At 45.5% G+C, this 11852-nt stretch overlaps 1 protein-coding gene across 2 annotated transcripts; it reads left to right on the top strand.

Annotated features, from left to right (window-relative positions):
• Positions 1-2344: 2344 nt before the first annotated feature.
• On the top strand, positions 2345-11393 carry LOC311360439 (ATP-sensitive inward rectifier potassium channel 10-like). 2 transcript variants are annotated; one of them, XM_084480516.1, is made up of 6 exons: positions 2345-2604; positions 6292-6637; positions 7986-8197; positions 8673-8804; positions 9633-9810; positions 10409-11393. In XM_084480516.1, the coding sequence occupies exons 2-6, from the start codon at positions 6292-6294 to the stop codon at positions 10843-10845; spliced, it is 1305 nt and encodes a 434-aa protein (XP_084336642.1). In that variant the 5' UTR covers positions 2345-2604; the 3' UTR covers positions 10846-11393. The 2 variants fall into 2 exon arrangements, with proteins under 2 accessions (XP_084336642.1, XP_084336643.1); XM_084480517.1 differs by lacking the exon at positions 2345-2604 and adding an exon at positions 3952-4085.
• Positions 11394-11852: the final 459 nt, after the last annotated feature.

The raw sequence follows: 11852 nt of genomic DNA on the forward strand, positions 1-11852 counted from the left end.
CCTTTTTCCTCCTCCTCCTTTATCGTTGTCGTCCTCCTCATTCTCCTCCTGCTCGTCTTGCTCCTCCTCCTTCTCCTCCCCATCCTCCTCCTTTCTTCCTCCTCCTCCTCTTCCTCCTATTTCTTCCTCCTCCTTTATCATCCTCCTCTTGCTCCTTCTCTTTCCTCCTCCTCCTTCTCCTTTATCGTCGTCGTCTACGTCCTCCTCCTTCTGCTCGTCTTGCTCCTCATCCACTTCCTCCACCTTCTCCTCCTCCATTACCATCTCCTCTTCCTCCACCACATCCTTTCTTTCCTCCTCCTCTCCCCCCCCCCCCCCAGCCCCCCTCTCCTCCTCCTCCTTCTCGGCCAGCTCCTCGTCCTCGTCCTCCGCCACCTCTAACCTCCTCCTGCACAGCTTTCTCCACCTCTTCCGCGCCCCCTCGTCCTCCTCCTTCCCCTCACCTCACCTCACCATGACCAAAAGTTCTCAGCAGGAGATGGCTGATGGCAGCCTGAGAGCTGCATGATTATCCCGATGCACTTGGTAGTCCCATCACTGAAGGTGGTAGCCCAAGCCAAGTCTTATAAGGCAACCTTATTTTGGTCCACGACCCCAATGTTGAGGTCAGAATTATTTTTTGCGGACCCCAACTTCTTGCACTTTTTTGTGCATCTGCTTCCACACACATTTAACATCAAACCCATAATATCAATGTTGAAGGGAACGGTTAACTAGTGGTTCATGTGGAATCGTATTGAGGGCCCTTTCAAACCATGTAAGGTTTCATTTTGATGCCATAAAATTCCCCATCAGATGAACTGACTCATAGCTTATGAGACAGCAGTCCCCCTGGGACCCCCATATGCATGTCAAGTGACCACAGGTTGTATACAGGAAGTGCACTTCCTGTATGTAAGTAAGAAACGCCTACTGTTCTGACTAAGCTCTAGCCCTACAACACCTCTGCGTGCTTTGAACACTGCGGGGTACAATGGGTACATATCTGTATTTTGCCCGTGAGCAGGACGTTGAATCCCCCGGCATGTGTTACCCAGTTTACCCAGTCCTCCTACTCCCTTGTCCTCAGTTCCTACCATTTCCCATTCAAAGAATAAGACACGGGTGTAAGCCATGGAGAGAAAGGGGTCTGCTCCTTGCTGGGGGTGGGTAGAGCGGTGGTGGTGGTGGTGGTGGTGGTGATGCTTGGTGATTTATTCACTTCACGACTGCATCGCCCCCCTCGCCTCCCCATTTTATTTATGGGAGTCCAGCGACAGGACACCGAGTACGGACGCAGTTGAGCAAAGCGAACGCCGGACACAAAAGCGGTGAATAGGGGGCTCCAAGGGAACTTCCTAAGAGTGTTTTTTGGGTGTGCATGTGTGTATGTGTGTGTGAATGTGTATGTGCTTCTATGTGTGTGTATTTGCTGATGTGTGAAGGTGTGTGGGTCTAATATGTGTGTGTGTGTGTGTGTGTGTGTGTGTGTGTGTGTGTGTGTGTGTGTGTGTGTGTGTGTGTGTATGTGTGTCTATGTTTGTGTGTGTGTGTGCTGATGTGTGAACTTGTGCGAAGATGTGTGAATGTTGCTGTGTATATATATTTGTGTATTTGTGTGTGTGTGTGTGTGTGTGGGGATGTTTGAAGGTGTGTGGGTCTGATGTGTGTGTGTATGTGCTGGGGGGGTCTGGGTGGATGTGTGTGTGTGTGTGTGTGTGTGTGTGTGTGTGTGTGTGTGTGTGTGTGTGTGTATGTGTACGTATGTAGGGGGTGGGGGGTCTCAATGGATGTGTGTGTGTGTATGTGCCCTTTCAGGGGGGCGGTGGGGGGGATCACGTGGGGGTGTTTGTTGCTGTGCACGTGTGCTACAGATCCTGTGCCACTGTGGGAGCCACGTGCACACAATCTGTGTGTGTGTGTGTGTGTGTGTGCGTGTGTGTTTGTGTTGAACGGGTGATCCAGTTGGCATCCTGCGGTAGTAATGTTGTTCAAATTGAGCAGAATTGGCCGAATATGTCAATATCAGAATTCCCTGTCTAACATTCCGTCTTAACTGAGACGTAGGAGTGGGAAGCTACTCATTAGTATTACAGGAAAGCACACCGGGGCACGCCAGCTATTTAGGGAAGAAAGACAGTGAAAGAAAGAGAGAGGGAGAGAGGGAGAGAGAGAGAGGGAGCGATGGAGGGGGAGCGGGAGAGAGAGAAAGAAAACAAGAGAGAGAGAGAGATAGAGAGGTACAGAGAGGGAAAGAAGAGAGCGAGAGGCCTCTTATATATCCGTATCCTGTCACTTTGGAGAGAATTTGCGAGTGGCCGCGTGGGGCTTCCAGTCAGCACCCGGAACCCTGAGCCTGCAGGGGTGTCTTCATCAGTCCCTTGAATGGTGGGTCAATGTGGCCGAACAGCAAGCCCCCACAAGTAGTCGAGCCCTCTCGTGCCCCGTCGATTCCTGCAGGTTCTGGTACCCGAATGAGAGAAGGCTTTGCGTCACTACACGATGCCAACCCATCCGCGGACAGGACCAACTTCTCCTGACATGTGATTAGGGATCCGACGTAACTTAAGTCTTATTCTGCCCAGTCCAGTGGCTCAAGCAAAAGTCCTGTAACAGAAAGAAAAGGTGAGTGGTCGTTTTGCACCATCCACGCAGGTAAGCAATACATTGGTATTGACGGTACAGGGGTTTTTAGTTGGGATTGTACTGTAGGCCTATGGTGTTTCTCCCTGTTTCCTTTTAATTCTGTATACTAATGGCATTTTATTCAATGATAAGGTGTAGGGTTAGGGTTAGGGTTAGGGTTAAGAAAGATTTGTTTGGCATATATTTTTACTTAAATGTAAGAAACATTTAAGTAAAAATATATGCCAAACAAATCTTTCGTAGGGTATCGAATTTGACAAATAATTTATGTTTTTGCCAAAGATAGAGATACATGGAGAGAAAAGGGCGTAAGTAATGCATATGTAAAGATCATGAGAAAGACTAAGAATAGGATTCATATCTCATTATATATACATAATTGTGTATTCATTACATCATTTATTAAAACAAAGAAACAAAGCAAAAAAAAAAAAGCACAATGATTTAAAACCTTTTCCTCAGTGGTCTCAGATGTGTACTGTAACGATGGTGTTCAACTGTGCATATATATTCACCTCTGATGTATACCATGTGATCAAGGGCTGATGGCTGTGTGTGTGTGGGGGAGGGTGGAGGTGAAATAAAAAAAAAAAAACACAAATGCACATCTGAAAGAGTTAACTGGAACAGGAAATATGAGGGGGTGAGAATGAGAGTGTGGGTTGGTGAATGTAACGTGTGAGTGAGTGACAGACATAGAGATAAATAAAGAGAGTGAGAGAGAGAGAGAAAGAGAGTGAGAGAGAGAAAGAGGTGGAGGGAATGATTCCAAACTTGAATACTAACAGGGGCCTTTTGGCACAGATCTCTGTGCTACACAGGCTAGTGTGTACATACACATAGACAATGTTTGCGACTCTTGGATAGCTCAACAGACACTCATGGACCAATCACATGCAAACCTGAATATGAAATACATTCATATGAATCCACGTATGAACACACACACACGCGCACGCACACACACACACACACACACACACACACACACACACACACACACACACACACACACACACACACACACACACACACACACACTCTATCAGCCATACTCTATCAGCCCCCCCCCCCCCCCCCACACACACACACATACAATCATAGGGACGGATGGGTATACAGTCGTTTTTGTCAATGGCATCTTTTGTTTCTTTCATCTCTCTTGCAAACAAAGCATTCCTGTGTTCACAGAGGAAAACGAGAAGAGAGAGAGAGAGAGAGAGAGAGAGAGAGAGAGAGAGAGAGAGAGAGAGAAAGAGAGAGAGAGAGAGATAGAGAGGGAGGCTGAGAGAGAGTGAGAGAGAGAGAGAGATGGAGAGAAAATAAGGAAAACGCATAATTTCTAGCTTAGAGAGAGAAGAAAAACTTTTGATGCAGCCATCGAGTTCAGCACAACCGGGGCAGCGAGGTAGAGTAAGTTGAGGCGTCGACATGGAGATGGAATATATAGTTCTGGAGAGGTCAGTGTGGCATCTTTTTCTTCTGTTCATTTCTAAAAACAAATCCACACAGTTTCTCTTGTGGCACTCGGCAACTATTACGCGCCTTCCAAAGTCGGTAAGAGTTTCTGCATGTGTTTATTGTGAATGTGTGTGTGTATGTGTGTGTATGTGTTCATGTGTGAGAGAGTGGTGATTGGCCGAGAGCAAAACACGAGCGAGTAAAAGCGAGGTTTTTTCTCAATGCCGTCATTGTAATTAGGAAATCTTTGTAGGAGTTTCGTGTGGGGGGCCTGGTGTCCTCACAAAGGGGATGCCACTGTTAATTGATTATGCAAGCTTTGACCTACATTGTCGGGGTCTCTTTTTGGTTCATTTATTTTGATATACTTTGCCCTATGAATTGGTACTTTGGTACACGACAAGTGAAGTGAATTGAAGTAAAGCACGGCAACGGTCTTGGGGTAAAGAAAAGAATAGGGGAACCTGTACACAGTGAAGAACAGAGCTGTAGAAGCGACAGGTGCAGCCCAACCTTGGCCCTCATCCTGGCAAACGCTTAGCGCCTTCTCTAGTTTCTAGTCTTTGTCCATTTAAAGGCCTCACTGCCACGAAACCCAACTTATACCCCCGTATCGCCTTGAAGGGGGCGATGGGATGTTTAATCAAGATACTCAACCTACTTTTACACAAAGATTTGTACGGCTTCGTTCACCTGTTCCGATTTCTCCTTTCTCCTAGCACACAAAATAGAGGCTTTATTGATTGTCTCCTGGAATAATGTCCATCTCTGTCCGAAATCTAAACTCTCTCTCTCTCTCTCTCTCTCTCTCTCTCTCTCTCTCTCTCTCTCTCTCTCTCTCTCTCTCTCTCTCTCTCTCTCTCTCTCTCTCTCTCTCTCTCTCTCTCCTGCTCTTTGTATTTTATCTACCTTCTTACTGCCTTTTTTCTTCCCCTCTTCTTTGCCATGCTGCACCGGGTTCCCTGATGCGTGGGACGTAAGTGGATTTATCAATGGGATGGATGGGCCAGCAACCAGCAGTCTGTCTCTGGGCCAGCTGTTTGTCTGCAGTGTTTGTGTGTAATAATACTTAACATATTTGCTAACTTTAAAATCCAGAAAAGGCACAGAAGTTGATGAAGTCTGAAGCAAGATTGTTAAAATTGCGAAAATCCAAAATCGCAATTGTAAGTTTCCGCAAGTGTTGCATTCGAACACTTGCGATTGACAGGAAAGAGTCAGTATTGATTAATAAATGCACCTATCACTCATGCACACTCCCGGGTGTTAACATTTTAAAAGGGAGCATCTGTTCATCTACATCATGTCCTGTTTAATTATTTAAATAACAAATGAGAATGGGATGAATGCATGTAGCATTACAAAATTATTTACTAATTTATTTACCATCTTCTGAATTACTTAAAGCTGCAGTAGCAACACACTTGAACTCCTGAAAGACCGTTCCTTTTGATCTCACTGTCATTCTGCCCCGCCCACCTGGCCTCTTTCCCCTTGCTCTACAAACAATCTTCGCAGAGTTTCTGTCAAGATGACCATTAGCGAATTGCCAAAAACAACCAGTAGCAATATTAAATAAATAAACATGCATTCACGTCACAAGCAATACTTTCTTATTTGAATGTTCAAAAGCCTTAATTCTTTATGTAGCATTTATTCCACCTCTTTGTATGGCTGTTTCGACGGTGTAACATTTACAGCGAAATGTAGATAGTGTCACTCGTCACTCATTGGTTGTTCCAGCTCTCTGGACTGGTGTCGAACAAATGACCCGACCACAATTTATTAGACTGTAAATCCTTTTTGTCACTCAGGGAAAGAAAAAATATCCTCTTACGGCACATCGCAACGCTTTATCTATCATTATGCAAGACATTATATAATAAGTATTGAAAAAAATGCACATTTGCTCATTCTGGTATATTCACATATTACACCTTTAAATTAAAAACTTCTTTATTAATAAGCTACTTAGTCCAGTTAATATGTTGTGTTTTTTTCATAATATAAACATTAAACTTTTAAAGAGTAACCAAATGCTTTTTAAAACTTCTGGAAGAGTGGCATTTTTGTTCAAATATATGTCTAATCTGCACTAATTGTACTTCACGCCATGTTTGGGAGGTTTTATAATGGTATTCTTGTTTACACTTTAAGAACGGGGCAGTGACATTTTTTTGTATGTCTTTCCTTCTTGTTGGCTAGATGACATCTGCCACACCCCCTTCCTCTCGTAGCTCCTCCCCTCAGAAAGTTTGCCACTCCCAAACGCAAACGGATGTTCTGAAGCCCTTATTGGGCAGCGGCGAGTCTGGAGGGGGCGGGAACTTGAGGCGGAGGAGGCGTGTGCTGTCCAAAGATGGCCGAAGCAACGTGCGCATCGAGCACATCAGTGGCCGGAGCGCCCTCTACATGCGGGACCTCTGGACCACCTTCCTGGACATGCAGTGGCGCTACAAGTTCTTCCTGTTCACGGCCACGTTCGCTGGGACCTGGTTCCTCTTCGGTGTGCTCTGGTACCTTGTGGCTCTGGTCCACGGTGACCTGTTGGGTGAGGATCCAGTAGAAGTGGAGAACACAACATATAGTTGACCTTAAAGGTACAATATGCAAGATTGCCTATTTCAAGCTAGCTCCAGTCAGTGTAATGAAAGAAATCGGCAGTCTACACAAATATTCTACGTTCATGTAGCCTTAGAGTTAGTTAGCCTATACATGATAAAGAATATTTCAGAGCACATAAAAAAGCGTTAGTTATTGTATATTTAAGAAATAAATTACCTTTCAAGTAAAAACATTTTTCCATGAGGATTTATTTTCATTATCATTCGTTGATTAGGTATAAATCATCACTTTTATGGCACATACTATAAGTTGTTCAAATATAAATGAAGTGAATTAAAAATGAAATGGAAATACTTGAATTAAATACACATTTCCAGACAATGTACAGAAAGGGGAGATCGCACACAAGGGCTCAGAAGTTCCAAAAGTGTATTTTAAAAGCCGAAACAACAATTACAGGCCACATAAACAAGGGGTAAACGTTTCGGGTCTAGCCCTTCATCAGTGTTCCTTGTACGTGACACGTCACAGGGCGCAGCGGCCTTTTATAGGCTCGCCTGCCAATCACCCAATCACCCCAAGACACATTTGGGGTCACAGTGTATCCAAATCACCAAAGTTACACCACAGATAATATAATATCACAATTATATACAAACATGTACAGGAGATATAACAACATTTGTATACAGAAACATATAGTCACACAACATTTTAATAGTGCATAATAGTGCACCATATGTGGCACAGACGCCACACTTCGTCTTCACAGACAATGTACAGAGCATGAAAAAGGCGAAGGCTGCAGGCTTATTGGATAAAACCAAAAGGAAGCTGTAGGTTTCAGTTGGTAACAGTTGAAAGCGGATGTCACATGTCACATGGTGTGTGTCACGCAGTAAGGTTTCCTGCGTGGTTGAGGTCACTTTTCTCAATTTAAACAACGTGGGGACTTTTTGCTGTGGTGTGGTATGTCATCTGACCCGGAGCATTGCTCTTGATCTGGAAATTGACTCTTATCAGCCACCTTTTTTTAATATATATGTATCTAATCAAAGATATATGTATCTATGCATACACATAAACAAAGAGAAGCAAGGACATAGTTTTTTTACACATATTTTATTTTTTGTCCTTTCAATGCGGATGGGATTTCTTCCTTTTGTGAAGCACGATGAATGGCCTTGTGTTTGAATGCTTATATATAATTAGCTTGCCTTGTATATTCTTGCCTATCTCTCTATGTATAAAGCGATCTCTCCCTCTCTGCCTCTGGCTCGTTCTCTCTCTCTCTCTCTCTCTCTCCCTCTGATTCTCCACTCCTGTACTTCCAGAGTTCGATCCCCCGTCCAACCACACGCCGTGTGTGATGCAGATGCAGACCCTCACCGGGGCCTTCCTGTTCTCCCTGGAGACCCAGACCACCATCGGCTACGGCTTCCGCTGCATCACCGAGGAGTGTCCCGCGGCCATCCTCCTCCTCATCATCCAGCTGGTCATCACCATGGTGATGGAGATCTTCATCACCGGCACCTTCCTGGCCAAGGTGCGCTGTGGTGAAACTTTGAGTGCCAGGGGTTTTAGGTCAAGGCAGGTCGTAGTGATTCAGATTCTTTATATATACGTATATGAATAAAAATAAATTTAAAAAGCCATGGATGAAGGCTGAAGAACCATTGAGCAAGACGCGTTGCGCCATGATGCCGTTTTCCCATGCTGGAGATCCACCTTGAATATCTAATGTATCCAAATGACACAAACGTATCATGATCCATACGTATCTTGACCCATACGTATCATGACCCAAACGTATCATGACCCATACGTATCATGATCCCTACGTATCATGACCCATACGTATCATGATCCATACGTATCATCCAACGTATCCACATACCATAGACATCAGCTCAAATATGGAATAGTGTTAATCGGGCCATTTGTCAGGCTTCCATCACTGTATTTACTTCTCTTTATTAAGGAGCGGAGCAGGGTTTGTCAATGTGTCTCTCTACCATCAGGTGGCGCGGCCGAAGAAGCGCGGTGAAACTGTGAAGTTTTCCCAGCATGCCGTGGTGTCCACCAACGAGGGTCGCCCCTGCCTCATGATCAGGGTAGCCAACATGCGCAAGAGTCTCCTGTTAGGATGCCAGGTGAGCGCGTGCGTGTGTGCGTGTGTGTGTGTGTGTGTGTGTGTGTGTGTGTGTGTGTTATTAAATATATTGAAACATTTGAGAATGATTTTTGATTTGTGGTTATATGTATACACAGACAGAAATCACATATATTTTATACTTAACATATTTCACAATGGTCACTATCATCAGTGATCTTCTTGGCTTCCATCGAGGCGCTTCCATCGAGGCGCTTCCATCGAGGCGCTTCTATCTGGCGAAGCGAGGTTTCGAGGGCGGTCCTTCAGGCCTAAGGCTTTGCCATCGCCTTCTTGGGCATTTAATCTTGTGACAGTGTTATCTCTCGTGGATGGGGGCTTGCGTCTTTTTAACTAGCGCACTCAATGGTCTATTGCTTCACCTTTCCGGCGAGTTGATATTCAGATGCCTGGGTTCTGTCTGAGAGTGCAGCTTGAAACAACGGTCAGGTGTTTGGGACAGCTAGCAGGAGGTAGTCTGATGATCCGACGGCCAGGCCTGGGGGATATTGGGCTGAAGGTTGCCAATCTAGACAGGAGAAGAAACATCAAGAAAATGGATTCAACAGTATTAAAAATATTAAAATATTTTGAAAGTATTAAAATTGAATCTAATACGGTTGGCATTGGATCGTTCATACATCTGGAATTCGTGCTTGAAACCAGGGAAGGGATTTTGATGGAAACGGCAGCAGCTTCCTTTCCATTAATTCCCCCATCCTAAATGTACTACATTGCTGCTCTGAGACCTCAACACAGCTTGTTGTGTAGCTTCCACTGACACACAGGTTGAAAAGGTTTTCTCAGCAATGACACACCTCCCCTCCAGGTAACAGGTAAGCTGCTTCAGTCGTCGCTCACCAAGGAGGGCGAGACGGTGCGTCTGGACCAGAGGAATGTGCCGTTCCAGGTGGACACATCCAGCGACAGTCCCTTCCTCATCCTACCCCTCACCTTCTACCACACCATTGATGACAGCAGCCCTTTGAGAGCCTGGGCGGCCAAGGGTAAGGCTAGAAGAGTTGTCCTCTCAATCGTGGTCAGCAGGAGGGGTGCGATCGCTGGTAGTTTTGAATATGCAATTCGTTCAACGCGTCTTGGCCACTGTTATTGGCCACCTAAATAACTTGAACCACAAAATTAATTAATATGACCCCTTTAACCATGATGCCAAAGCTGGGCCATGTCCAGTGCCGTGTGCTGTTACATTTATCATGAAAGTTGGGAACTGGTGGCGAGTTATAACAGGGTTGCCAACTCTCACGCATCTGGCATGACACTCTGACACGCTTTCAGCATCAATCTCACGCTGTCACGCACATGCAACAAATGTCACGGCAAAAAAAAAAGAAATACCCGTCAGATCTCTTGTCACTAAACTGCTGCGGCCGTGTTTGCGGAAGTATTGCAAATATCTCAACTTCTCTCTTCGACTTCCTCTGTTGGGCAGCTGACATTGACAGCTGAAAATAAAGATATGTGTTCTAGTGTCCCCAAAGTTGTTTTCGGTTTGGTTTAAAACTTGTATGTACAGTAATGTACATACAGTGACGATGACCTCTGTCACCAGGGCCTTCTTCTTCTCTTTCCCCCCCCTTCCTCAAGGCGGTGGATGGACCGACCCTGACCTGGCCGACTTTGAGCTGCTGGTCATCCTGAGCGCCACGGTGGAGCCCACCTCGGCCACCTGCCAGGTGCGCACCTCCTACCTGCCCGACGAGATCCTGTGGGGCTACGAGTTCCCGCCTGTCGTCTCCCTCTCCCCGTCGGGGAAGTACGTGGCCGACTTTGCCTTCTTCGACAAGGTGGCCAAAACCAAGACCACGCCCTTTTTCAAATCGCCCTCCACGGACCCTAACCCGTCACCGCCTCCACCACAACCACCCACCCAGCCGGGCTACCAGAGCGGCAGGGTGGGGTCCGTGCCGGAGGGGACCGACCCGGACAAGATCCGCCTAGAGCAGAGCTACCGGCAGGGGGCTCAGGATCAGGGGCGGGTCCGGGACAGCGGCCCGCTCAGCGTACGCATCAGTAACGTCTGACAGGGCAGGGGGGGGTTAGGGTGGTGCTGCTGCTGCTGGTGGGCGTACCCCTGCACTTACCTCCACATCTTACACTACACGGCCAACACATTAATGGGGGGGGGGCGTGCACACACACACACACACACACACACACACACACACACACACACACACACACACACACACACACAGCAGCAAGCACTTTAGAGAAATGATTACACTAATGTAGAACAAATGGAATCTAGTAAGTACAGCTTGGACACAAGCTACTGTATTTCATATGATTATTTCATATGATGAGTGGTGTCGGTATGACTTTCATTTATGTATTTGTTATCTAGTGTCGTCATGGCTTTTAAACAGTCATGGTTAGCACTTAAGTTAAGTTGAAGTTAACTTAAGTTAATGCACATTTGTGAATTTAGTCATAGAGGGTTAAAAAAATATTTTAACATACTGATTGAAGATGTATATGGAACAGTAACTTTAAAATGATGCTTGTATTTTAACAGTTTTAAACATATTGATTAGTATGAATGCTTGCATTGTTTTAAACAATAAAAAAAATACGGTTTCTAAATAAAAGCATCCTTTAATGTCGGGCAAAAATTAACCCAATTTCTGGGCCGATTTTTAGAGATCATATGCTCCCATCTGTGCATCTATTGACTGGTTCCAATTACAACACCAAATCAAATCAACAATAAGATGTTGGTTCATGGCTAGATCTGCTATTAGCTTGCTGACTGAACTGGGTATTTGTGGACGAAGTCTGAGGCAGGCGGTTAGTAACATGTCCATGGCAGCAGAACGAGCAAGTGAATGGCTGTGGATAAGAAGAAAACATACTTCCTGGGGTTACCAAGCTAAGGTAAGCTAGATGTGCTAACGTGTGCTATTGTGCTAACGTGTTTGTTTGGTCAGGGTTAGTGGTAGGGCTAGAGGTACGATGCAGGAAAGAGAGTGTTTAGATGCATTAAATGTGGCAATGTGGTGGCAGCATTGAGGGGGGTGAATCCAGGACG

This window comes from Micromesistius poutassou (assembly GCF_964030765.1).
Source record: "Micromesistius poutassou genome assembly, chromosome: 16".
Taxonomy (NCBI): Eukaryota; Metazoa; Chordata; class Actinopteri; order Gadiformes; family Gadidae; genus Micromesistius; species Micromesistius poutassou.

Excerpts from the sequence above, each read along its gene's own strand:
- LOC311360439 (XM_084480516.1), top strand. The coding sequence starts at position 6,292 with ATGACATCTGCCACACCCCCTTCCTCTCGTAGCTCCTCCCCTCAGAAA. Across the intron at positions 6,638-7,985 it reads GGTCCACGGTGACCTGTTGG|AGTTCGATCCCCCGTCCAAC; the intron begins GTGAGGATCCAG and ends CTGTACTTCCAG. Across the intron at positions 8,805-9,632 it reads GTCTCCTGTTAGGATGCCAG|GTAACAGGTAAGCTGCTTCA; the intron begins GTGAGCGCGTGC and ends CCTCCCCTCCAG.